A 27251-nucleotide genomic window follows, 5' to 3' on the forward strand; every position below is an offset into this window, starting at 1 on the left:
CTGCAACACGATGATGTTACGATTATTTCGACGCTTTGTTGGATTTTTTCACAAAGAACACAACTTTCAGTGACCCTATCTTTATTTTTTACAACACTAAGGTACACCACTGGTTTTAATGTAACTTCAAATTTATTTCTATTTAGTTACTGGCAAAAAATCACAAGATATGAAATGATATTGCATAAAACCAACAGTATAATCTAGTAATCATCTTTGCTCCAAAGTTTCATAAAATAAACTTTTCCTATATGGTATCATAAAATCATATATGCTCTAAAAACTATGATAAAATCTCTTTTTTCTTCTCAGATATCAATGAGTGTATAGCCAATCCCTGTTTACATGGAGGCACCTGTCGTAACTTAATGGGTACCTATGAATGTATATGTACAACACAATGGACTGGTAAAAATTGTGAAGCAGGTATGTACTACACACTAATCATGCTTTTTTACCCAAGTACCTTTCTTTTCAATAACTTTCATTTTAATGCTGTACATTTTATTGCTGTACATTTTATTGTTTCATTATCTTTTTGTTTTAGTTAGTACTTTCCTTAGTTGATATCAAACATGTTGCCTGATTATTTTGAAGTCCTTATAAGAGTCCAGTTTATTTTATTCAGGTTTAAATTGTAATAATTACATTAGATGTATGTTTCATTATAATATTTTATTCTGATTGGCTAACTGCACATCACGTGTTATTCCGTAAGCAGTTGCATTGCTCAATACAACTTTTCACTCATGATAACACGTGCTCCAACAATAAAGTGCACAGGTGAATTAAATAATAAAATATATAAAATTCGTGTTTTTATGATCATAGCTAAAAAATGTAATTATAAGTATTGAATGCTTCTTTTTGTAACTTTATAGGGTTGTAAAAGCGTTGACCGTGCGTACATTTTTAGAATGAAGCGCTTCCGCGCTTCATACAAAATGTACTTCGGTCAACGCTTTTACACCCCAATAAATTTACAAAAAGAAGCATTCAATTCTTAAATGCATTTTTATTTTATTTCAGATTTGAATGAATGTTTACAAATAACATGTTACAATGGCGGAACTTGTACAAACTTGGATGGTTCTTATAAATGTAACTGTCCTGCTGGGAAATACACAGGAGAATTCTGTGAATTAGGTAAATATAGATAATTGTTACAATGGCGGAACTTGTCTTAACTAAGACAGTTCTTATAAATTTAACTGTCCTGCTGGGAAAAACACTGGAGAATTCTGTGAATTAGGTAAATATAGATAATTGTTACAATGGCGGAACTTGTCTTAACTAAGACAGTTCTTATAAATTTAACTGTCCTGCTGGGAAAAACACTGGAGAATTCTGTGAATTAGGTAAATATAGAATATTGTTACAATGGCGAAACTTGTCTTAACTAAGACAGTTCTTATAAATTTAACTGTCCTGCTGGGAAAAACACTGGAGAATTCTGTGAATTAGATAGATATAGATAACATGGTACAATGGTGGATCTTGTACAAACTTGGACATATTTTATAGAATTAACATGTATTTATATTTATTCTAAAATGAAAATATTTCACTGGATATGATTTTAATTTATTTTCAGATGTGGATGAATGTGTTACATTACGACCTTGCATGAATGGTGGCTCATGTTTTAATTTAATGGGCTCATACAGATGTCAGTGTCCCCAGGGGTGGTATGGCAATGACTGTGAACTAGGTAAGTTTTTGTAGGCATTTTTTAAATCAACAATTATTTTAAAAGGAATTTTAAGTACTGAAAATCTGTGTTTCTGTCATGTTACTGTAATATCTTCAACATATTTTAATGGATGGAATTTAATTCAAGATTACTTACTTTAAGGACAATAAGTGTGTATTTCATGTGAATAAATAAAAGTGTGCATTTGATGTATCCATTTGATTGGTGTTCTTATTACATTATTATTTCCTAATTAAAGTGTTTTGTATACTATTCTAATTATAGATCGTAATGAATGTGACAGTGTTCCTAGTCCCTGCAGGAATAGTGGTACATGTATCAACAATGATGGATCTTTTACATGCCTTTGTAATCAATTTTGGAAAGGACCATACTGTGATGTTGGTATGTATTTTATTCAGTCATTAAAAAGTGTTTTTTTTAACACAGTTTATAGCTTTAAAACATTGTTAACAATTTCTTTCATTTAAGAGATAACAGTATTGTGTTTGATGCTTTGTGGATGTCCATTGGTAGTTTGAGAGATAACAGTATTGTGTTTGATGCTTTGTGGATGTCCATTGGTAGTTTAAGAGATAACAGTATTGTGTTTGAGGCTTTGTGGATGTCCATTGGTAGTTTAAGAGATAACAGTATTGTGTTTGATGCTTTGTGGATGTCCATTGGTAGTTTAAGAGATAACAGTATTGTATTTGATGCTCTGTCGATGTCCATTGGTAGTTTAAGAGATAACAGTATTGTGTTTGAGGCTCTGTGGATGTCCATTGGTAGTTTAAGAGATAACAGTATTGTGTTTGAGGCTTTGTGGATGTCCATTGGTAGTTTAAGAGATAACAGTATTGTGTTTGATGCTTTGTGGATGTCCATTGGTAGTTTAAGAGATAACAGTATTGTGTTTGAGGCTTTGTGGATGTCCATTGGTAGTTTAAGAGATAACAGTATTGTGTTTGAGGCTTTGTGGATGTCCATTGGTAGTTTGAGAGATAACAGTATTGTGTTTGATGCTTTGTGGATGTCCATTGGTAGTTTAAGAGATAACAGTATTGTGTTTGAGGCTTTGTGGATGTCCATTGGTAGTTTGAGAGATAACAGTATTGTGTTTGATGCTTTGTGGATGTCCATTGGTAGTTTGAGAGATAACAGTATTGTGTTTGATGCTTTGTGGATGTCCATTGGTAGTTTAAGAGATAACAGTATTGTGTTTGAGGCTTTGTGGATGTCCATTGGTAGTTTGAGAGATAACAGTATTGTGTTTGAGGCTTTGTGGATGTCCATTGGTAGTTTAAGAGATAACAGTATTGTGTTTGATGCTTTGTGGATGTCCATTGGTAGTTTAAGAGATAACAGTATTGTGTTTGATGCTTTGTGGATGTCCATTGGTAGTTTGACTGTCACAAATTGAGTTTACTTGGTTACACGTAGCAGAGACATGTAAACACATATTTGCAACAGTAAAATTACCAGTTTACTTAATATTCATTATGAAAATAAGAAATATAATTATTTAGAAAATTATCTTGTAAGGTTATTCAAGTCTGCATTATTAAATACAAAGCAATATTTTTCTATGAAAAGTGTACATTGGCAAAATCTCACAGTTGAGTTTGAAAATAGGTTCTGCCGGCTCATTTTTATAGGAGTTATTGCCCCTTTGAAACATAATTAACATAGAAAGTTTCTTGGTAGTACTCTTTTAAACATCTTTATTTCTTAATGAATTATTGATAGAATTTCTGTGGATAATATCAGATGATTTGGATTATAAATTGTAGTTGCTTCATTGTCTTGATCTTTGTTCTGTCTGAAGTTTAAGCAGGGGAGTTACCTTAATCACCATCTGTCATTTATTTTGTTTAAATTGTTCCCCTTGTCAACCTGACAAGCTAAATAATTCAAGCTGCAATGTTCCCAGTTATTCCACAAACTTTGCTATTTCTTTACCGGGGATTAATTTGAGCAAATTCAATATATGTAAAAAACAACCTGAACCTGACTGTATCAACTTTGTCATTCATTTTATATGTCACTAATTGGTTGGTAGAATTGAATGATTGCTACTTTATTTTTACAGATATAAATGAATGTTTGGCCATTGGAAACAATCCTTGTTCTAACAATGGTTTATGTAAGAACACAGACGGTGGTTTCTACTGTGACTGCACTGGTACTGGGTTTGAAGGAGACCGATGCCTGATTGGTAAATTATTATACATCAAGATTAGCTTATATCTGTAAAGCATGAGTCAAAAATACATAAATAATATATTGGCAGATATTATGTGCAGTATGTTAGTAATAGAATTTTTTATTTGAATTTTACTATTAAATAATTTGTTCTTTATTCAGATCTACAGATAAAATTGAACAATAAGAATTTAGTAAGCAGATTATCAGTGAGGAATTGTTATGTGTCAAGTTTCCTTACCTTATGTGGTAGGCCAACAATTTCTAATTAAAATTTGATACTGTTTTTTAAAGAGCTGAGAAACAACATTTTGGGTCAGAATGAGAAAAAATATTTCTGATGTCTTTGTACAATTACATTTGTAAGAATAAAAAAGCAAATTTTGATTTTCAGTATTTTTTTCTATTTTAGATAAGAATGAATGTCTCCTAAATCCATGTTTGAATGAAGGCTCGTGTATAAACACACCAGGTTCTTATGTATGTCAGTGTCTTCTTGGAAGGACTGGTCCAACCTGTGGCATTGGTAAGATATTAATTGTTCAGATGCTAACACATTAGTTTAAACAATATTTATTCAGATAAATCAACATTAAACTATATTATACAAATGAAATAAATATTAAGGATTCAGAAACAAGCATATCTGCTAAAATTGATGTTACTCAACATCTCTTTGCATTCATATTTGATTTATTGAAATAACATAAAAAAGTCTCCTTTATTTTTTTTAGTTTTACACCAATCATTTGTAATGTTATAAAAAGAAATTTATTTGAAAATATCTATGTGAGAATTTAATTAATCAAAACATGTAAAAGTATTTAAATGGACCACCATTGATAAATCGTGTTTATCTAAATAGTGATATTTATTTTGATAGATGTGGATGAATGCCTAACGAGTCCATGTCAGCATGAAGGAGTATGTACCAATACCATGGGATCCTATAGTTGTCAGTGTACAGAGTACTGGAAAGGAGCAGAATGTACTATAGGTAGGTACCAGTGTATGTGTAGATAGTGGTTATCTCCTCTTAGTGGAATACTGGAAGGTGGTAAATATACCACAAGTACGCAAATTGCGGAATCATATATTTGCTTCTGTAGAAGGGAGAACTTTTGCTGGTATTAATCTTCATAGTTAGCTCCTTTTCTTTAAAATAATGTTTGTCTCATTTGTATACTGTTATTTATAAATGATCATTAAACAAATATTTGTCTTTATTGTTCCCTTTTTGCAACGTTAACTATTCCAAATAACCAAAATCTTGTAAATTTTTCTATAATTTATTTCTGGAGGATAATAAAGTATTATCACTATCTTCCCGTAACAAATGGGAAATAGACTTAAATATACAGATTGAAGATTGGAATGCTATTTATTCCATGCCCTTCATTATAACAAGAAATTTGTTTTTACAAAATTTTCAATTTAAGATTGTTCATAGAATTTTACCATGTAATTCCTTTTTATATAAATGTAAATTAAAAGAAACTGAACTTTGTACATTTTGTTCAGAAGTTAGAGAAAATATTTTTCACATTTTTTGGGAATGTAATGTAAGATAAGATAAGATAAGAAAACTTTATTTTGATTCGGCATGAGTACAAATAAGCAACACAAGCTCTAAGGAGCTTTTGACCGAATATAAAACATATAAATAAAATAAAAACAGTGCATTTTGACATATAAAACAACCTGTAATACAAAGTTGAATCTCACATACATAGCATGCAATAAAAATAATCAACAAATTTAGAATGAAGTAAAAACATGCTTGACCAGAGCAACCAAAAGCAGCATAAATAATAAAACAGTTTAAGAATTATCTGCAAGCAGAACAGTGACATTCCAAACCGTTCCAGGACTGAACAAGACTTTTAAAATGTGAAAAACTGTTTTCAGTCCTGAAATGGTTTGGAAGACTGTTCCATAAAGTAGCAGCAGCAAATTTGAACGATTTTTTACCGTAACGGGTTGACTTTACCTGTGGAATTTCAAGAATATTTACATACCTGAAAGAATATTTAGATTTTTTGACATTCACCAAATTTTGTAAGCACACAGGAGCGATGTTGTTTATAATTTTAAAAGTTTCTAGAGCCATTGTTCTTATCCGTCTGATCTGCAAGGAAGGCACCTTAGCTTTAAGTAAGAGGTCCTCGTAGGAGCTGGTAAAATCCTCATAAACAAAACGGAGTGCTCTTTCCTGCACCTTTTCTAGTTTTTTGGAATTTTTCTCAGTGCAAAAATGCCATGCCAAAGGGCAAAAATTAAAATTACTAAGAATAAAAGTATGAAATATAGTAAGTTTACTAAGTCTATCCAAAAATTAGCCTAAACGTTTTAAAACATTTAATTGCTGTGATGCCTTCCTACAGATTGAGCTGACATGAACATCAAAATTTAGCTGGTAGTCTATTTCAATGCCTAATAATTTTACTGTTTTTTCACATGTGAGGTTCGAATTTTGAATATGTATAGATGGGTTCTTTTCAAAGGTCTTTTTGCCAACAGCCAAAACTTGAAATTTGTCAGGATTTGCTTGCATTTTATTTACCCTGAACCACTCAATAAGTATTTTTGAATCATATTCCAAAGTTGAAATTAATAAATCGAAATCTGGAGTACAAAAAGATAAAGTATTGTCATCTGCATAGTTATATAAACTACCATTTTTAACAAAAAGAAAAATATCATTTATAAATATATTAAACAACAATGGCCCTAGTATCGAACCCTGTGGTACGCCTTTATGGATGTCAGCCCAACCACTCAGAACATTGTTGACTTTAATTTGCTGTTTTCGATTAGATAAATAGGACTTTAAAAGAGCAACTGCATTGGGGGTTAAACCATATGCTGATAATTTATCTAGCATAATATTGTGAGGCAGGCAGTCAAAAGCCTTAGAAAGATCCATTAATACTGCTGCAATGTACTGGTTTTTATCAAGAGCTTCTCGCCAGTCTTCTAACACTCTGAGAAGTGTGGTCTGACATCCATGTCCACGTCTAAATGCACACAAAAATGGATTAAATATTTTATCAAAATAATCAGTTAATTGAATTTCATATATTTTTTCAAAGATTTTAGAAAATATGGGTAAGACACTAACTGGTCTATAATTTGTTTTTAATAATGGGTCACTTTTTTTATGAAGGGGGGTCACTTGGGCTTCTTTAAGTTTATCGGGGAAACAATTATTATCAATTGACAAATTTACAAGAGTTGTCAGCTGTGGTGCAATATAAGATTTACAATTTTTCACTATTTTTGCTGGAATACCATCAGCTCCTGTAGCCTTCTTTATGTTTATTTTATTCAAAATTTTTTCAACATTTTCATTTGATACTTTTTAAAATTCAAAATCAGAATTATGTTTTCTGTTATCCAAAATTTCTTTTATACTAGGGTGATTTGAGGGGTCATATACAACATCTGCTCCAATTTTGTCTGCTACTGTGGAGAAAAAATTATTAAAAACATTTGAAACTTCATTTGAACAATTTACAATTTTGTCATTTTCACATAATAAAATTTTTTGCTCTCCACAGTTCCCCTTTTTTGAGAAAAATGGTTTGACTGTTTTCCAAAAATCGCAAGATTTTGACCCACCGGAGCAACGTTCTAAAAAGTATACTTTTATTGATTTTCTCTTTATCTTTGTTACCAAATTTCTTTGTTTTCTAAATTTCTCCCAATTTTTGTCACTCCGGTTTTTAGTATATTGTGAATAAAGCATTTGTTTTCTATATATGGCCCCTCTCAGTTCTTTATTCATACATGGAAGTGGTTTTTTTCTTTGACCCCTAGATTTTACAGGTGCATGTTTATTTAATATGTTTTTAAAATCTTCTTCATAATCATCATATATTCTATTTAAATCTTTTTCATTACAATTTTCTGAAATCTTTATTTTCTGTAAATCATTTGTAAATTCATCAATATCAAAAGTTTTGTAACTTCTATATGTTACATCCCTGCGTTTTTGTGCAGGTAAATTTCCTTTCACAACTGTTGAAATAATATTATGACAGTCACTAACACCATTTGGACTATTTATTGTTTTAAAACACAAATTCTTTTTATTTGTAATAATAACATCTACAAGGGATGGATTACATCCCTTTTTAAAACATGTTGGGCCTTTAACCAGTTGGGACAAGTTGAAAATATCACATATATCATGTAGAGTTTGAGATTTTTCAGCAGACAACATGTCAAAATTTAGGTCACCAAAAATAATAATATTGTCATATGACACAAAACATTTATCTAGTGATTTTGTAAAATTTTCAATAAAGTCATCATTTTTCATGGACGGAGGCTTGTATGCTCCCATAATAAGCCATTTGGCATCATTTATATAAATTTCATAGCAAATATTTTCAAGTATATCAGATTCGAAACATTGTTTTCTACTTGATGGAAAGTCTGATTTAATCAGGGTAAGTAAGCCACCCCCGTACTGATTTCTGTCACGCCTTTGTAATTTATAACCTTCAACTTGAAATAGGTTGTCTTGAAAGGTATTGTCCAATTTTGATTCGGCAATCATTAGTAAGTCAACTATATTATCTGTGAGTAGATCTTTTACCTCATCAAATTTGTATCTGAGACTGTTAATATTAACATATGCCGCAATAAAGTTCTTTGGATGCAGACGTCTGGTCTCTCTCAAGTCTTGAAATAAAAGTTTGTTTACACCGGAAGTAGAGTTAGACGATAGACTGTCATTTGGTGCGTTTGATTCCTCGTTAAAATCAATAAAATAAGAATCGCTAAAATCTGGTAGATAACATATTTTACAGAACCAGCTGTCAGTTGTACTTCCAAGTAGTTCATATTCGTTTAGGGGTAGGTCTATACATTTTAGGTGGAACCACACGTTACAATCATCGCACTGGATTGCCCGTTGGTTCTTTCTGACTTCCTTCTCGCATGTCCCACACGGAAATTTTACTGGCCCAGGATTTAAAGAAACATCTCCTGATAGTAAGAGTAATCTTATACAAATAGACGTTGTATATTTACAGTTCGTATTCAGTTCTTTATTTTTGTTACACGTATTACGGGTCTGTTTGATTTGTACTCTGGGGTGCAGTAGATCTATTAAAAGTTCTCTATGAAGGTATGTTTGAATCGACCTTGCTGCATAAAAACCCAAATCTTCTATATTATATTCAATGTTGGTGTTTACTGGCTCAGGTGGTGATGCCAGAAGACGGTTGAAAATGGTAAAAATTGTGAGAGCTGTTAAGACACCGCCTACACCTGCCGCCATCTTGTTTCTTGTAACAAAAAACTTCTGGTTTTCCATTATAGATTGGATTAGAAATTATGACATCTTCTTGCCTTTTAGTGCAAAAGAGGTCATTTTAGGTGTGTCTGAGGATTTTGTCAACAGTAAAACAGTTAATAATATTTTGTTGTTACTTAAATACTATATATACAAATGTAGATGTAAGAGCGTATTGCCCACAAAATATGGTGGGATAGAATATCTAAAGTATTGGATCAAAATAGAAAAATACTCTGTATGTTTCTTAACCCCTACACAAAAAATAAAATTGGATCAGAAGTGGCAATTGTTAGAAGCAGCATTAAATTAACAAAATCAATTGTAATATTTATATCTTATTATACCATTATGATTTAATTGACCTTACAAGTGTTATTTAACTTTTTATACTTGTGTCTAATACTGTATTATGTAATTTCACATGTTTCATCTTCAAAAATAAAATTTAAAAAAAACAAACTATTCCAAATAAACAGTTTTCTGTTGTTTATCAATATATCAAGTTTAATTTTTTTTTTTATTTTAAAATTTATTCAATTCAGCAAAGATTCTATGTAAATTTTGTTTCAGGGTTGCAGGAATATAGATTTTCCTAAAGATAAAAATAACTATAGTCTCAAAAATGAACAGTGCAAACTTCACAGCTCTGAATGATAAAATATTTTTCATTGGAAATGAATACAAATATGTGTTTCTGTTGTAGATGTAAATGAATGTGTAGAGAAGATAAACGTTTGTATGAACGGTGGATTCTGTATAAATCTGTCTGGAAACTTTACATGTCAATGTGCACCAGGATTCACTGGACATAGATGCGAAGTGGGTTAGTATACATATTCATCATTTTACTGTTTTGGGTAGAGATTTTCAAGAGGAAATCATAAAATAGGTATAAGAAGATGTGGTATGAGTGCCAAATGAGACAACTCTCCATCCAAGTCACAATTTGTAAAAAGTTATACCGGCGTCACACATCAGCGTATAGCTCCGCCGTACGTTGGGCATGTTAAAAAATCATGTACGCTGCCAACACGCTAGTAATTTTGGATGCAATCAACCTGTCAATCATATCTGTTACGTGTGCAAAACGAGCTTTAAGTGTGTATTGGGCCTATGAGAAGCGTACCCAAGCGTTTATCGGGCATTCAAGAAATGTATGTTGGCGTATGCCTGGTGTTTGTTTAACGTAGATGGAATGCACGCTACGAAGGAAAAAAGTTTCTTGAACGTATTTGAGACGCTTTCGGTCGTATCTTGGACGCCAAGCGTATACCTTTGTATTTCAACATACTTCAAACTTATGCAACAAGCGTTTAACAATTGCTTAGCCTTTCTCTGGCGTGCAAATAACGTATACTGACTTTGTCAATTTACTCTTTACGTTTGGTGCATGCCGGTCTATACGTATTAATAATTGACTGTCTTTGTGGAAATGTATTATGAGTTTTAAAAAGAAGAATCCTGAAAAATTTTTGAAGATATAAAAAATGGTTTAATACAAATATAGTCTCGCTGCATTGAAGACCAATTGGTGGCCTTTGGCTGTTGTGTCTTTGACACATTCCTTTTTTCAATCTCCATTTTACACTCCAGTATATTAGAAATGCAGTGCAGGAAATGAACTTTTACCTATCTGTCTTCTAAAAGGTGGGGGAATTTATTAGTGTGAACATGTAAGTATGTAAGGCTCTAATCTGCAAAGCTATACATTTGATGATGGGAATGAAAAGGTAAACTAAATATGGAAGAACAAGTCTCTATATTCATTTTTATGCCCCACCTACCATAGTGAAGGGACGTTATGTTTTCTGATCTGTACGTCTGTTGTTCGTCCCCCCGTTCATCCGTCTGTCCCACCTCAGGTTAAAGTTTTTGGTCAAGGTAGTTTTTGATGAAGTTGATATCCTATCAACTTGAAACTTAGTATACATGTTCACTATGATATTATCTTTCTTATTTTAATGCCAAAATAGAGTTTTTATCCCAATTTCAGTCCACTGAACATAGAAAATGATAGTGCAAATGGGCCATCTGTGTACTATGGACACATTCTTGTTTTTATTGGGTTTGATAGTGACTAAAGATTTAATTTTTAAGTATTAGAAATTACATCAAATTTCTGTGAATAAGAATTGTATTTTAAAACTTATGGATTCTAAAGGAGAATGATTTAGTAAAAGAAAAGTATACTTTTTAAATGTTTCCTTGTTGAATATATTGTAGAAATTGATGAATGTATGTCTTTGAGTGGTAACCCTTGTTTGAATGGAGGTAATTGCATCAATACAGAAGGATCTTACATGTGTCAGTGTCTCCCAGGGTGGACAGGAACAAATTGTGATGTTGGTACGTACATTCTAAACAACAAATGCTTGTTTCTTTGGATCTGATAAAGGAAATTATATGAGAAAAATTCTTATCAATTTAACTTCTTTTTACCAGAAATGATTAAAAGAAGTGACTATTCAAACATGATGTTTGATATGTAAAGTTTCCAAGAAATTTATACCTACAGATGTTGCTGCGATTCCAACAGATCCCAAATAAATGAATAGCAATTTTTGTGTGCATTTGGTGTGTGAAAATTATTTACTGCACAATTTTAATAAGATATATTTTTTTGCAAACAAATCCCTTACGTATAATTTATAAACCGAAAAAATAATGATTTGATAAACCTTTTGTTTTATATCTCAGAAAATTATGTCTATTTAGATATACCTGTTGTAACAAGTCTCGTAAATTGTATTTTTTTTATAGATATAAATGAATGTTTTACTCGACCATGCCAAAATGGAGGCACATGTACAAACACACAAGGATCCTACACATGTGCATGTCTGGCTGGCTGGACTGGTCCAATGTGTGAAATAGGTAAGTAAAATATAATTCAAGAAACATAAAAAATGTGCTTGTCTGACTAGACTTAGGCATGAAATATATGTATACAATAGTACACAAAGATTTTTTAAGTTAAGAGTATCTAGAAGGAGGGCATGGAATCATGGGAGAAATGGGTTTCAGCTCTTGTAATGTATGACTTACTGTACAACCTTTAACAATTGAGCAGTGCCTACATGGTATGAAAAGTTTCGAGCTCCTAAAAATGTGTTTAAAGATTCTTATATTAAAGCATATTTTCTGTTTTCCTAATATGAAATGTTCATGTCAAAAATGTGTTTGCTTAAAATAATGTGGAAGCATAAAAAAAATGTATGGCATCAAAATATAATAACTCACTTAGGACTGAGTTTGTTACCAATATCCTTGGAATACAAAATATTATTATATTTTTTTAACAGACGTGAAGGAGTGTCTGCAGAGTCCATGTTCCAATGGTGCTACTTGTATCAACAGTGCTGGATCTTTCTCTTGTCAATGTCCAACGGGCTGGAGTGGCCCTCTCTGTACTATAGGTAAGGTTTATATAAAGCTTCAGGTACATGATACCAGTTGTATTACTTTAGTGGCAGATCCAGGGGGAGGGTTCCTGGGGTTGGACCCCCCTTTTTTCTGACGATCAATGCAAATAAATGGGGAAATATAGTTGAAACCCCCCATTTATAAATGGCTGGATCCGCCCTTGTACTTATTACTTATCATCTTATTTTAGTTAATGCATAAAAGTGACAAAAATTGATAAGATGAAATATGCCATTTTTCTAATATTTCAGATATCAATGAATGTGTGAGTTTCCCGTGCCAGAGTGGAGGTACATGTAATAATATTCCTGGCAGTTACACATGTACCTGTCTTCCTGGGTATACAGGGAAGAACTGCATTACTGGTAAGTATAAAACAAGTTCACCAAAAGTGGTAACATTATAATATCAGTATGATTGAGAAAATTGTCTAGGAAATACATGTTTAGCTGTTTCCTTGAATACAAAGGGAAGAAGGATTGAAGAATTAAAAGAGTAATAAGATGTCTGAAAGAAATCAGAAATCACCAAAGTATCATAGAAAGAAAAATGATAGAAAAAATTTCAATATGATAACCACAATAGATATAAAAAGATGTGGTATTAGTGCCAATGAGATAACTCCCCTTCCAAGTCACAATTGAATGAAATGTAAACCATTATAGGTCAAAGTATGGTATTCAACACGGAGTATTAGCTCACATTGAACAACAAGCTCTAAAGGGCTCTAAAAATGTCAATTCAAACAGGAAAACTACTGTCTAATCTATATTAAAAATTAGAAACACTTATGAACCGTATCAACAAAGGACAACACCTGAACATCAGGTTATTTTTTTATATATATACATATTTATATTTTTACCATATTGTTGCCATGGACTAGGAGTGTAAAAAATAATTTAATAAAATTATGTAAAATAGAAAGAAATGCCAGTGAATGTAAAACCAAACAGCCTTTTTGTTTGTGGTGATTTCGATAAAATCTGTCTTATTGATTATTATTTTTTCGTTTCAGATATTGATGAATGTTTAGAAGTAACCTGTTTAAATAGTGGCTCATGTATAAATACAGCAGGGTCATTCCAGTGTTTATGTGGCTTAGGATGGAAAGGAGACTTCTGTGAAATAGGTAGATAATGAAAATATCATTCGTAGATTTAATTGTGAAAAAGGCTGTTGAATACCATTAGGTTGATGTTATTATAAACATATAACAATTTTAAAAGGTGGTAACTAATTTCAAATACAGTTTTCATTAAAAGAATTTATTTTTATGAAGAGGTTGACATATAATAACACAGATAGTAGATTTTATAAGGTGGTAATTAATTTCAAATACAGTTTTCATTAAAAGAATTTGTTTGTATGAAGAGGGCTTCTAGACACCAGTTATCACACTTAAGGAATGACTGTAATATTTATTCTGTCTATGAAGAAATAGCATAAAAAATGTGGAGCACACTGGATTATTTAAAGTGTGCACCACATTTTTATGTTATTTAGAATAGACAGAAAAAATATAACAGTCATTTCTTATAATTTAATTCTTAATTCCATTTTAAACCGGAGTAAATCATGAAAAAACGTTGATGAAGTCACGGTCACATGACAAAATTATGTCTATGAGCTGATAGACAAAACGACATCAGCCAATCAGAAAATTAAATTATTAGCTCACCTGGCCTAAAAGGCCATGTGAGCTTTTCTCATCACTTGGCGTCCGTCGTCGTCGTCGTCGTCGTTAACAATTTTTCAAACATCTTCTCCTCTGAAACTACTGAATGGATTTGAATGAAACTTAAAATGATTGTTCCTTAGATTATCCTGCACAAAGTGTGTGCTTCGATTTTTGATCCGTCAAAAAACATGGCCGCCGTAACTTAAAATAGAACATAGGGGTCAAATGCAGTTTTTGGCTTATATCTCAAAAACGGAAGCATTTAGAGCAAATCTGACATGGGGTAAAAATGTTCATTAGGTCAAGATCTATCAGCCCAGAAATTTTCAGATGAATCAAACAAACCATTGTTTGGTTGCTGCCACTTAATTGGTAATTTTAAGGAAATTTTGCAGTTTTTGGTCATTATCTTGAATATTATTATAGATGAAGATAAACTGTAAACAGCAAAAATGATCAGCAAAGTAAGATCTACAAATAGGTTAATATGACCAAAATTGTCAATTGACCCCTTTAGGGGTAAATGTCCTTGAATGACATTTTTCACAATTTGTTCATCATATTTGCTAACTTTAAAAAATCTTCTCCTCTGAAACTACTGAATGGATTTGGGTGAAACTTAGCATGATAGTTCCTTAGATTATCCTGCACAAAGTGTGTGCTTCGATTTTTGATCCGTCAAAAAACATGGCCGCCCTTACTTTAAATAGAACATAGGGGTCAAATGCAGTTTTTGGCTTATATCTCAAAAACGGAAGCATTTAGAGCAAATCTGACTTGGGGTGAAAATGTTCATTAGGTTAAGATCTATCAGCACTGAAATTTCAGACGAATCAAACAAACCATTGTTGGGTTGCTGCCACTTAATTGGTAATTTTAAGGAAATTTTTCAGTTTTTGGTCATTATCTTAAATATCATTATAGATAAAGATAAACTGTAAACAGCAAAAATGATCAGCAAAGTAAGATCTACAAATAAGTTAAATATGACCAAAATTGTCAATTGACCCCTTAAGTGGTAAATGTCCTTTAATGACAATTTTTTCACAATTTGTTCATCATATTTGCTAACTTTAAAAAATCTTCTCCTCTAAAACTACTCAACCAAATTCAACCAAACTTCAACTGAATGATCAGTAGGGTGTATAAAATAAAGTTTGTGTTTTATTTTCTATTTCGTCAAAAAACATGGCCAAAGGCATTGTTTACCAGGTGAGCGATTCAGGCTCTTGGGAGCCTCTTGTTTTGAAATATCAACATATCTTTAATATATTGAATTGAAATATTCTATTTAATGTTATGCATACCTGAGAATACTATTGTCAATTTTGTATTCAGATCTTGACGAGTGTCTACAGAATGTTTGTATGAATGGTGCCACATGTGTGAACAAACCAGGAGGTTATGAATGTGTTTGCCCACCTGGTTTTACTGGAACAGGATGTACATTTGGTAAGTTCAATATTATCACCCATGCTATAAATCCGATTGTACATTTGGTAAAATATTGTGTTACACATAAGTTTCATAAAATATTGTATTACACATAAGTTTCAATGTAATCAACTGTACTCTTAATTTTATTTTTAACTTGCAATTGAATGATTTGTAATTAATGAGTAGAACACATAAGTAAGCAATTTGACTGTAAGCCTTTTTGTGCCCTGTTGCAGCACAGGGAGAATATAGTTTTACCCTTATCCATTTGTACTTCTGTCTATCCATACACGTGTATGTCACAAACTGTCTATCCATACACCTGTATGTCACAAAATTAGTTTCCGTTCACCAACTTTTGTGTGCCACAGCCAATTGCTATGAAAATTATTCACAATGCTTATTATCACCAAATTCAGATCTCATTGGTTGTGTCATTTACTTGTCTCGAGTTATGTCCCTTTATAAATGGAAAAATTATTAAATTTGCCATGTCCTCAATCTAACTTTACTATGTCTCCTCCAAATGTTATGAAACTTATACACATTACTAACTACCAAATACAGATCAAACTTGAATTTAAGTGGAATCACTTTCATTGTACTTAAGTTATGTCCCTTTATTTACTGTATGGATAATTGCTGCTTTAGCTGTAGTATCTGTGTCCCATTGACACATTCTTCTTTTATTTTAGTATATGCTACATTCATAGTAATGAAATATTTCTAATTAGGTGACAGAGTTGAAATGAACGTTTTTATGACTGTAGTTTGATTTCCTGTAAATTAACCATCTTTTATTGTACACAATATATTTAAGGTTTGTAATTTGTGATTATTTTTTTTTATTAGATGTCAATGAATGCAATGAGTTTATTGGAATTTGTCAAAATGGTGGACAGTGTGTCAACACAATTGGAAGTTATAGATGTCAATGTCCTCTAGGCTGGCAAGGAACTAACTGTACAGTGGGTAAGTTATAGATGTCAATGTCCTCTAGGCTGGCAAGGAACTAACTGTACAGTGGGTAAGTTAAAGATGTCAATGTCCTCTAGGCTGGCAAGGAACTAACTGTACAGTGGGTAAGTTATAGATGTCAATGTCCTCTAGGCTGGCAAGGAACTAACTGTACAGTGGGTAAGTTATAGATGTCAATGTCCTCTAGGCTGGCAAGGAACTAACTGTACAGTGGGTAAGTTATAGATGTCAATGTCCTCTAGGCTGGCAAGGAACTAACTGTACAGTGGGTAAGTTAAAGATATCAATGTCCTCTAGGCTGGCGAGGAACTAACTGTACAGTGGGTAAGTTATAGATGTCAATGTCCTCTAGGCTGGCAAGGAACTAACTGTACAGTGGGTAAGTTATAGATGTCAATGTCCTCTAGGCTGGCAAGGAACTAACTGTACAGTGGGTAAGTTATAGATGTCAATGTCCTCTAGGCTGCCAAGGAACTAACTGTACAGTGGGTAAGTTAAATTTACATGCAATTGAAAGCTTTTGAGATAAGTTTCATGACATTCAAATTTTTCTTTCAATAGTTATGTCTGATTGTATTGTTTTACTGTGTCATGTTATTATTATCAATACTGTTAGTTTATTAGATATATATGTATAACATATCTTTTTAGATATTGATGAATGTTTGATTGCCAACCCTTGTCTAAATGGAGCTACTTGTAGTAATACACCAGGGCTGTACGAATGTCTATGTGCACCGGGATGGACAGGTCAAAAGTGTCAACTGGGTAAGGATTTCAATACAAATATTTTTTAGGAAGATATTAACCATTCCTTTGTTCTATTTGTTTGATATTTTAATAATAATGTTTTAATCATGTTAAAGTTTCGTTATTATTTTGTGAGGTAAAAACAAGAGTTAAGGTTTTAGGCTCATTACTGAAAGGTTGTATCATAATATGAAAAGCAATGTCTCTTTGAAAATAAAAAAAATCATTTTCATTTTTTTCCCTCTTCAGATATAAATGAGTGTATAGATACCAATATTTGTTTGAATGGTGGTTTCTGTATGAACACACAGGGATCCTACCAGTGTCAATGTGCTCCCGGATGGACAGGCCCTACCTGTTCAATCGGTAAGTATATCTTAGACTGTGATGTTAGACTTACAAATATTGATGTAACTTTTCCTGAAAGGTCTATTGCAGGAACAAATGTTTACAATCAAATAACTTTGAGAACAGAAGCTCTGTCAATATGAATTTCAACAATAAAAAAAGGGTGTAACCATGTGTCAAGGTCAACCAGTTCCTTAAACATAGATCAGTTGTTTTGAGAAACCATATATACATTTGTTTAACATAATTTCTTTTTCTTATAGCACTAGCCTCATGCTTATAACAAATTTATAAGAAAAATTTCAATAAAATCATTGGTATTTAAAATTTCATCCAGCCTAAATGTTTTTAAGTATAATATATATTTGCTTATTATTGTGGAATGACACTTGACCATATGAACTCTGTTTTATGATAAGTTTAATGTTTGTTTATTTTAGATATTGATGAGTGTTTACAGACGCCATGTCTGAATCTGGCTATCTGTACCAATACACCAGGGTCATACCAATGCCAATGCCCTCCAGGGTTCACAGGACCTAATTGCGGAATAAGTAAGTTTTTTCTTACATTTCAATTGATCTGAATATGTCAAACTGGACTATGGTGCAAACAGTAATCAATCAATCAATCAATTTTACATTTCTAGCTAGAATAAGCATTGCAATATTTGGCAGTTGACATTAATCAAACTATCAATCTATATTGTTTCCTTTCTTTATTTAAATAAACATGAAATTGGTATTATCAGACAATACATTTTGTCCATAAATTTAATTTAAGTTATGTCATTCTCGATAAAGATCTTGTAAAACATTTTAAGACCTCAGCAAAGTTTTCTTTATTATTTACAATAAAAATATATGTTTGGTAAGCATTTTGAATAAAACATGAAAATGAAGATATGTGATATAAATTGGACCACATGCTTGTAACAATTATGTTGACATTTCAGACATCAACGAATGCCTGCTTAACCCCTGTTTGTTTGGAGGTACCTGTATAGATACTATTGGATCCTATGTTTGTCAGTGTCCACCTGGCAGAGGAGGCCTCAACTGTAAAAATGGTATGTTATACAGTTCAAGTAAGATTGGTCTAAGTAGTAACTACTGTATTCGCTAGCCAATCAACACTGAGGTTGTGAGTTGGAACCCCTCTCATGTGGATGCACTTGACATTAATCTTTATTGACTAGGATTGTCAGTTTTCCTATCTATGGTCAGTGGTTTTCTCTGGGCACTCTGGCTTCCTCCATCAATAAAATCTGACCTCCACGGAATAGCCGCTGTGGTGCTTAAAAGTGGATTTAAAAAACAGAAATTCAATCAAATCAAATCAGTTCAAGTAATGCTGGGTTTAATGTATGTATGCCATACATTTATTTCGCTTGACTTTGGTAGATGTGAAGATTGTTCACACAGGTAGATGTGAAGATTGTTCACACAGGGAAATGAAATACTGAGGGAAATGTGCCATTTTTAGAGTAAACAAATCTTCTTATTCTCTTTTAATCAGGAACAAACTTGCACAAGGTAGACTTGATGTTTATAAGAGAATATGTAATTATACAAATGAATTTGAATTGATTATTCATATCAGCGTTAATCTTTGTTCACAAAGGTCTCATGTCTGCTTTACATTAAGTATGATTAAATTTTATAGTTTCAAATTCCATTTGTATATACTTTACTTCATACATGCAAAAACATACACCTATGATAGTTATATGTTGTTTTGATATTGTGTGTATTGTAGATACTGATGAGTGTGTATCTAACCCATGTTTCAATGGAGGAACCTGTGAGAACTTGGAAGGATCATACAGATGTATCTGTCCTAAAGGTTATACTGGAACCAGATGTGAAGGAAGTAAGTAAACATTGGGTTATAGGTCAGACCTTTAGATGGTACAGATGTCAACTTCTCCTTCTTCCAATACATTGCAGTCCTTTAGTTAAGTATTATCGCACTATTGCCCATGCTGGGTGTGACAACAAAGGTGCAAGAAAATATTTACATAGTGCAAGTTAAAAACAGTCTGATGGTGTGATTAAGGGATACTGCAGCTCAGTACCCCCTGCTTGAAAGCATTTAGTGAGGTACTGTCCACCAAAGGTTGTGGAAGGCTATATCCGTATGCTGTCTGGAAAGAAGTAATGCCTGCATGTTGAAGTTCTGGCATACGGTACATGAAATGGTGTTGTGTGTCCTCTAGCTACGGCTGATGTAGTATGTAGCTCTAGCGTTGGTATTGCTACGAGGCCATGCACTATTCTGTACATCATGACTGCTTTGCAGAACTTTGGCCTTCCTCTCGGCTAGTGGTTGCCACTGTAGATTTTTTGTATAGATGTTACACAGCTGGTTTGTTGGTAGTTGTTCAATACTGATTATAAATGTATCTGTCTTCTAGGCTTTACTGGAACCAGGTGTGAATGCAATAAGTATTCATAGGGTTATATTGGATAAATTTTGAATAAAGATAGATATGTGACATTGTAAACAGAACTTAGTTGTCATATTTCCTATACATAGGTCCCAAATGAGCCATTTTGGACACCTTGGAGCCTCTTTTTTTAATTTATTTAATGAATAGTTTTAATTCATGAAATTGAAATAGATTTCATTTATGTTTGTATATTCCTTTTTTATCACTTTTTTCCAGATGTGAATGAATGTTTAACCTTCCCTTGTAAAAATGGTGGAACCTGTTTTGATAATGTAGGATCCTTTTCATGTATCTGCGCTCCAGGCTGGGAAGGTCCAGAGTGCACAGTTGGTAAGTTAGTTTAAAGGATCGTTTGTCATTATATTAACGATGAGAGTTCTAACTTAGAAAGATCATAATATAACATTGGTAAAAATGAATAGAGAATAGTTTATTAAATACGTTACTTGTCAGAATTAGTTTAAGAATATGAAGACGATAATTCTTGCCATTTTCTTTGACATTTTCTTTTGATTTTCAGATATAGATGAATGTATAAGGTTCAGTCCATGTCAGAACGGAGCTCAGTGTACCAACACACTTGGGTCATACACATGTTCTTGTCCAGCAGGATGGACTGGTCCAAACTGTGATATAGGTAAGATTCTTATCCACACTGGGGGACCAGAAAAAAATGTTGGATTAAGCAGAGTGTCGGAATACTCAGGTTTTTCCTGCAAAGATAGGCATATTTTGGGACCATGAAAATTTGTCAGTTAAAGCAGGATGTTGGAATACTCAGGTGTCGGATTAGACAGGTTACACTGTACTAACAATATACCTATGACATAGTGAAGCTTGGAAAGATTGTGATTTCTAGTTTGCACTTTGTATCTAAAACTCCTCAGACCTCCTGCACAGAGAAGAATGGAAAAGTATTGTTAATTAACAGTTTGTGGTGTCTTAAATTCCTTAGAACTAGTGACTCTTTTCATTTGAGACTTTCAGAGAATTGTTATTGATTTATACTCCTCTTAATGTATTTGGTATTCTAATGAGGTTTCAATAAACAAAAGAAAAAAGATTTGATAGGTTTCTCCATTATGTTGTAATTTCAACTAAGATATTTATTAATATTTGTAGATATAAATGAGTGTTTTAACAACCCCTGCTTGAATGGAGGTACTTGTGTAAACAACTTAGGATCTTATCAGTGTATATGTCCACCAGACTACACTGGACCTAACTGTGAAATCAGTAAGTATTGAGGGATGTTTATAAAGGAATGATTATAGCTGTTAGAATCTTTATGAGTGTACAGTGTATCTTATTAGAAAGAAGTAAATTCTCAAAAATACTGAACTCTGAGGAAAATTCAAAACGGAAAGTCCCTAACTAAATGGCAAAATCAATAGCTAAAACACATCAAATGTATGGATAACAACTGTCATATTCCTGATTTGGTACAAGCATTTTCTAATTAGATAATGTTTACTTGTAATTCTTTATAATGCAGAGCATGAATCCACAGCATACATTCACCATAACTAATAATCAAATACATCATTTAAAACAATATTTTTTGATTTCTTGTTTATTTATTACAATTTGAAAACATATGGCAAAATTTTAAACAAAACAAAGATTTACAATTTACAAATTTATTTTATTTCAGTCCTTTTTGAAACATTGTTGAATTCTTTTTCAGATATATTGACAGGTTTCCAATACAACTTCAAGGTTTTAAATACGTCATGGACCCCACAATTGATGAACAACAGAAGTTCAGAGTATATCATGCAAGCTGGAGCTTTCTGTGCAGATGTAAGAATAGATTTATAGATCATTTCAGATTGTTTTATTGTATAAAATTACATTGAAATATTCAATTAAGTATAGATGTACATCTCACTGTGCTAGCTTATAAAATCATAAAGAAAAAGATACCAAACAGTTAATGTTGCTTATATTTAGTAAGATAAACTCTTAAAATTTAAAATATCAGAACACAAGGAACTTCAAACCAAATTACTGTACAGTGATTTAAATTGCTGCATCTTAAAACGTGATTCAAAAATCATGTGCAAAGTTTCTTTGTTTTTTTTAGGTTAACAGAATTATTCGTCAGTATCCCAATTTGTTCCCTAATTTCAAAGAGTGCAAAGTAACTGAGTTCATGTAAGTAAACCTCATATACTTATTGTATTACATATAGTCTTTGCATCAGTCATTTAAGAAACATACAGTATATCCTTACCACCATTTATGGCAAATGCTTATTTTTTAGTAGGATAAAGTTAAAAGATAACACTGTTAATTCAGAAATAATTTCATGCATTTGTTATTGCGATTTTTGAAAAATAGGCAAAATAATTGCAATGTCAGGAAAATCTTCATACAGATGTATGTATTAGATATAAGAATGCAAGTTCTTATTATTGCGATACTTACTCAGTCACATTATTCACATTATTTTTTAAAACCCACAAAAATTTCTGCATTTACAGTTACTTAAATTTACATCTTGCATTGAATAGACATGTCATTTTTACAATTATACTTATTTAGATTATTTTTTAGAAATTAAAATTTGTTTAAATTTTAGACAGTAATTTTATTTTAAAGAATGTAAAACATGGTATTATCAAGCACACATCAATATTCTACTGATTTGTTATATTTTTAGACGAGATGTTCAGACTGGGAACGTTGGTAGTGTAAACTGGGAGGCCGTTTTCACAGGAGACCAGAATCAAGGACTATCACAAACACTCAAGGACACCCTGTTTAGTGAACTACCTCAAGAAATATGGGGCAATTCTAAAGCTATAAGAATAGGAAACATGTTGATTTACCTTATGGACTATGAGACAACTAGAGCACAACTTGACCTACAGGCATTAAACTTGACTTGGATGAATGATTTGTTGAATCCAAACTCATTTTATTTCAAGTCCTACTCACAAGCTATTTGTGCTGATGTAAGTAGTATAAATCACATAGGAATAGGTGGCCAACCTGCTGGGTTATAACTTGTAGATCATTTGTTTATCTGGAAAGGCCACCTCACTGGATTATAACTGCAAGACCATTTGTTTATCTTGAAAGGCCACCTATTGTTGTTATGCTAAACAGTTAAAGTGCATTTCCAATTTATGATATTGTGTCATAAAACTGCATTTTTTTATCTTCCTGAAAATATTAAGTTCTGTAAGTGATAATATACTATTTGTATATTATGGTTTATTGAAGCATTTCGAACAAAATGTTATGTGTTTTAGAGGGCCTGAAATTAATTTGGACATATATGACTGACATGAAAATATCCTGCTTTGACATGCCAAATCATAAAATAATTTTAATTATCAGCTTGTCAATAGAGTGGTTGATTAGAAAAACTCGCTAGAGCTTGTGTTTATGTAGTTTATTGAATATCGACTCTAAATAAAACTTTTAATTTGAATTTGAATTTAGAGATGGGACAACAAGGGAGGGGTTGTGTGAAAAATATGTTCAGGTCATGTAGCATGGTATCAGCTTCTGTTTGACAATGTCATACCTTATGATTCAATAAATGAAGATGTAATACTTTAAAGAATACACAGTTACTTATCAGAACCTTTGTGACTGTTTTTACTTCCTTGTAAATTTGAAACATGAAGCAACTTCAAAGCTATTCAATATGAACCATTTTGTATGATCTTTATTATGGAGCCTTGAATAGGATGTCTTTTTAACAATGCTTTTATAGTTAACATCTTTCCTGATATTTTACAGATTGATCGACTCATGCAGCAATTCAAAGGCCAGTTTCCAGGTTACACTGGATGCAGAGTCACAGCATTTGGGTTTGTTTATATTTATTTTACATTTCGAGGGATGAATAAAATGATTTCATTAGGAAAATTTCCATACCAAAAATATGCATTTTTGAAATTAAACCTCATCCAAATTCCATGTTAAAATCTTTTAGGATAAAAAAATTAAAGGAAATTATTGTTAAAATGATTTTCATGTAATTATAAATTCCAAATCTCTAGTTTTTCTATCATTACTTTAATGTTCATGTAATGATACATTCCAATATTTCTTGTATTTCTGTAATTTCCTATATCAAAAAGGGTTAGTTGTTATCTATAAACCATTTGTATTCCACAGAAATAATCCAACTACAGCATCGATTGATCTGACGTTTGAAGGTCAACATTTCAACCTTCAAGACAGAATTATGAACTTGTTTAAAACTCAACTTCCTGAAGTTCGTTACCAGAATTTCCTTGGATACGTCCTTGGAAATCTATTGTTCTTCAAAGACTTCTTCACAGATTTTACTGCAGTGCCCTTGACCTTCAGAGTACTCAACTTAACATGGGACCAACAACTTCTAAACAAAAATTCTGGAATGTTCCAAGGTCATGCCAAACTGTTCTGTGCAGATGTGAGTTGTGCAGTTTCTTATGAAATCAATTATGGGGTTATAGAATACCTTCCTATCAATAGTACGCTATCAATGTGCCTGCACAATCAATTTCATGAAAAAAAACTTAGTAAAATACTAATTAAGTCATGAACTTTTCAGCTTAATTTACGATCAATTTTTATGCCCCACCTACGATAGTAGAGGGGCATTATGTTTTCTGGTCTGTGCCTCCGTTCATTCGTTCGTTCGTTCGTCCGTCCGTTGGCTTCAGGTTAAAGTTTTTGGTCAAGGTAGTTTTTGAAGAAGTTGAAGTCCAATCAACTTGAAACTTAGTACACATGTTCCTCTTATGCCCCACCTATGATAGTAGAGGGGCATTATGTTTTCTGGTCTGTGCCTCCGTTCGTTCGTTCGTACGTCTGTGCGTCCGTTCGCTTCAGGTTAAAGTTTTTGGTCAAGGTAGTTTTTGAAGAAGTTGAAGTCCAATCAACTTGAAACTTAGTACACATGTTCCCCTTATGCCCCACCTACGATAGTAGAGGGGCATTATGTTTTCTGGTCTGTGCCTCCGTTCGTTTGTTCCTTCGTTCGTCCGTCCTTCTGTGCATCCGTCTGTGCGTCCGTTCTCTTCAGGTTAAAGTTTTTTGTCAAGGTAGTTTTTGAAGAAATTGAAGTCCAATCAACTTGAAACTTTGTACACATGTTCCCCATGATATGATCTTTCTAATTTAAATGCCAAATTATAGTTTTGACCCCAATTTCATGGTCCACTGAACATAGAAAATGAAAGTGCAAAGTTCAGGTTAATGTTTTTGGTCAAGGTAGTTTTTGATAAAGTTAAAGTTACATCAACTTGAAACTTAGTACACATGTTCCCTATGATATGATCTTTGTAATTATAATTCCAAATTATAAGTTTGACCCCAATTTCACGGTCCACTGAACATAGAAAATGATAGTGCGAGTGGGGCATCTGTGTACTATGGACACATTCTTGTTTTTTAAGATTTTGTTTTAGAGTGCCTTTGCACAGGGGATTATGTATTGCCAATGGAGGCACGAAGAGTCTTGTATATCTGATAATATATGTCTATTTAGTAAAACTGAGACTATGTGTAGAATTACCCTATTAGGTTAAATATTTGTTAATTTCCACATCTTTATCATTGTGTTATTAAAACTGACATGTCTGCTCTGAAATATCCAGATTTTATCATTCAGTTAATTTAAAAAAAAGAATTTTGAAAAGATTGCAGAATTTTACTCTTTTTTTTCAAATATAAATTACTAAACTAATTCTCTTCATATCGGCTGGCATATAAAACTGCTACCGGTTTTACAAATATACTTAAGAAATACTTAGAATGACTAGATTTGACAAGACTTATGTTAAATATTATTTTGCAGGTTGACAATTTATTGAAGAGACATCCATCACTATTCCCTGACTACGAAAGCTGCTCAATAAAAGAGTTTGGGTGAGTAAAACCCTTTTCACTTCAGTTCATTCTTTATTAGGAGATTTCGTAAGACTTGTTTGTCATAGAATTTAGTTGTTAACAATAGTATGGGATAATTAATCAGTTTAACTACTTTGTAGACTTTCACAGCAATTCACATATTTTTTCACTACATCTAGATGAGTCCATTATAACACAGGTAATTTGTTTTTTTTAGCAATAACCCAGTAACCATAACCATGGAACTACAGTTTGGTGGTTCCAATAAGAACGTACAACAGTTACAACAGAATGTTGCTGGCATGATGTTTGAAGACTTCCCTCGATATCGCTACATGAACAGTATTGGTCATCTTGTAGGAGATCTAATTGTCTTCTATGATACATGGGAGTATATCCTGCATGGTAAGATATATGACCAAGTTCTAAATGTTTTATGTACTTAATTTTACAACAGTTGAAGTATCATTAAACTAGTGGGAAAAATATCAAGAAAGTTCAACATATTTAAAGTGAAAAATTGAAGTTGCATTTAAGGGCTTTTCCATTAAAAATATATGTGGGTGGGTAGGAAGGGACTTTCAAATATTCCTATAACCAAGAACCATTTTTTTTAATAATTTTGCATATTGGTAATAGACATTATAGACGCATGATGAAAAAAGACCTGCGACCCACATTCAATAATTCAACTTTCCTTCCTACCCTCCCACATACATTTTAGTGGAAAAGCCCTAATAATAGAAATGTTCCTGGCTGTGATCATATAAAAAGTAGCATTCAATTGCTGCATGAAAGAATATATTGCAGAAAGAAAATAATTCTGGAAATATATAAACATTATGGTTTTATTTTTTTAGATGCCTGGTTGTCCAACATCACCTACTATGTATACAGTCTCCCACAGGCTGAACAACATCTCAACAAGGACTCCTCAGAATTCAAAGAATTTGAGACAAATTTCTGTAATGATGTAAGTCCTATAGTTGTATTCTCATGTGAATGTGTGGCATATGCATTGTGACTGTCAAAAGATTTAATCTCCAAAACCAACATTTATTTTACCTTCTACGACTCAGAAATAGTGTAGTGGTTATGGACATCTGGTTTTCACTGT

General features: G+C 32.3%; 1 protein-coding gene across 2 annotated transcripts in view; it reads left to right on the plus strand.

Moving 5' to 3' along the window:
• The window catches only part of LOC139518052 (protein eyes shut homolog), a 114318-nt gene that overhangs the window by 66361 nt on the left and 20706 nt on the right, over positions 1 to 27251 (plus strand). For both annotated transcript variants that reach the window (XM_071309702.1, XM_071309703.1), the window contains 31 exons: positions 313 to 426; positions 1030 to 1146; positions 1595 to 1711; positions 1979 to 2098; positions 3786 to 3911; positions 4311 to 4424; positions 4782 to 4895; positions 9910 to 10029; positions 11430 to 11552; positions 11967 to 12080; positions 12509 to 12622; positions 12881 to 12994; positions 13648 to 13761; positions 15649 to 15762; positions 16600 to 16719; positions 17377 to 17493; positions 17725 to 17841; positions 18264 to 18377; positions 18779 to 18892; positions 19582 to 19695; positions 20492 to 20605; positions 20796 to 20912; positions 21398 to 21511; positions 21963 to 22078; positions 22362 to 22432; positions 22941 to 23235; positions 24032 to 24102; positions 24413 to 24692; positions 26082 to 26152; positions 26352 to 26539; positions 26995 to 27107. In XM_071309702.1, coding sequence (XP_071165803.1) covers positions 313 to 426; positions 1030 to 1146; positions 1595 to 1711; positions 1979 to 2098; positions 3786 to 3911; positions 4311 to 4424; positions 4782 to 4895; positions 9910 to 10029; positions 11430 to 11552; positions 11967 to 12080; positions 12509 to 12622; positions 12881 to 12994; positions 13648 to 13761; positions 15649 to 15762; positions 16600 to 16719; positions 17377 to 17493; positions 17725 to 17841; positions 18264 to 18377; positions 18779 to 18892; positions 19582 to 19695; positions 20492 to 20605; positions 20796 to 20912; positions 21398 to 21511; positions 21963 to 22078; positions 22362 to 22432; positions 22941 to 23235; positions 24032 to 24102; positions 24413 to 24692; positions 26082 to 26152; positions 26352 to 26539; positions 26995 to 27107 — 3881 coding nt within the window. The remainder of the gene's footprint in view (positions 1 to 312; positions 427 to 1029; positions 1147 to 1594; positions 1712 to 1978; positions 2099 to 3785; positions 3912 to 4310; positions 4425 to 4781; positions 4896 to 9909; positions 10030 to 11429; positions 11553 to 11966; positions 12081 to 12508; positions 12623 to 12880; positions 12995 to 13647; positions 13762 to 15648; positions 15763 to 16599; positions 16720 to 17376; positions 17494 to 17724; positions 17842 to 18263; positions 18378 to 18778; positions 18893 to 19581; positions 19696 to 20491; positions 20606 to 20795; positions 20913 to 21397; positions 21512 to 21962; positions 22079 to 22361; positions 22433 to 22940; positions 23236 to 24031; positions 24103 to 24412; positions 24693 to 26081; positions 26153 to 26351; positions 26540 to 26994; positions 27108 to 27251) is intronic.

The sequence above is a fragment of the Mytilus edulis genome, chromosome 3 (assembly GCF_963676685.1).
Source record: "Mytilus edulis chromosome 3, xbMytEdul2.2, whole genome shotgun sequence".
Lineage (NCBI taxonomy): Eukaryota > Metazoa > Mollusca > Bivalvia > Mytilida > Mytilidae > Mytilus > Mytilus edulis.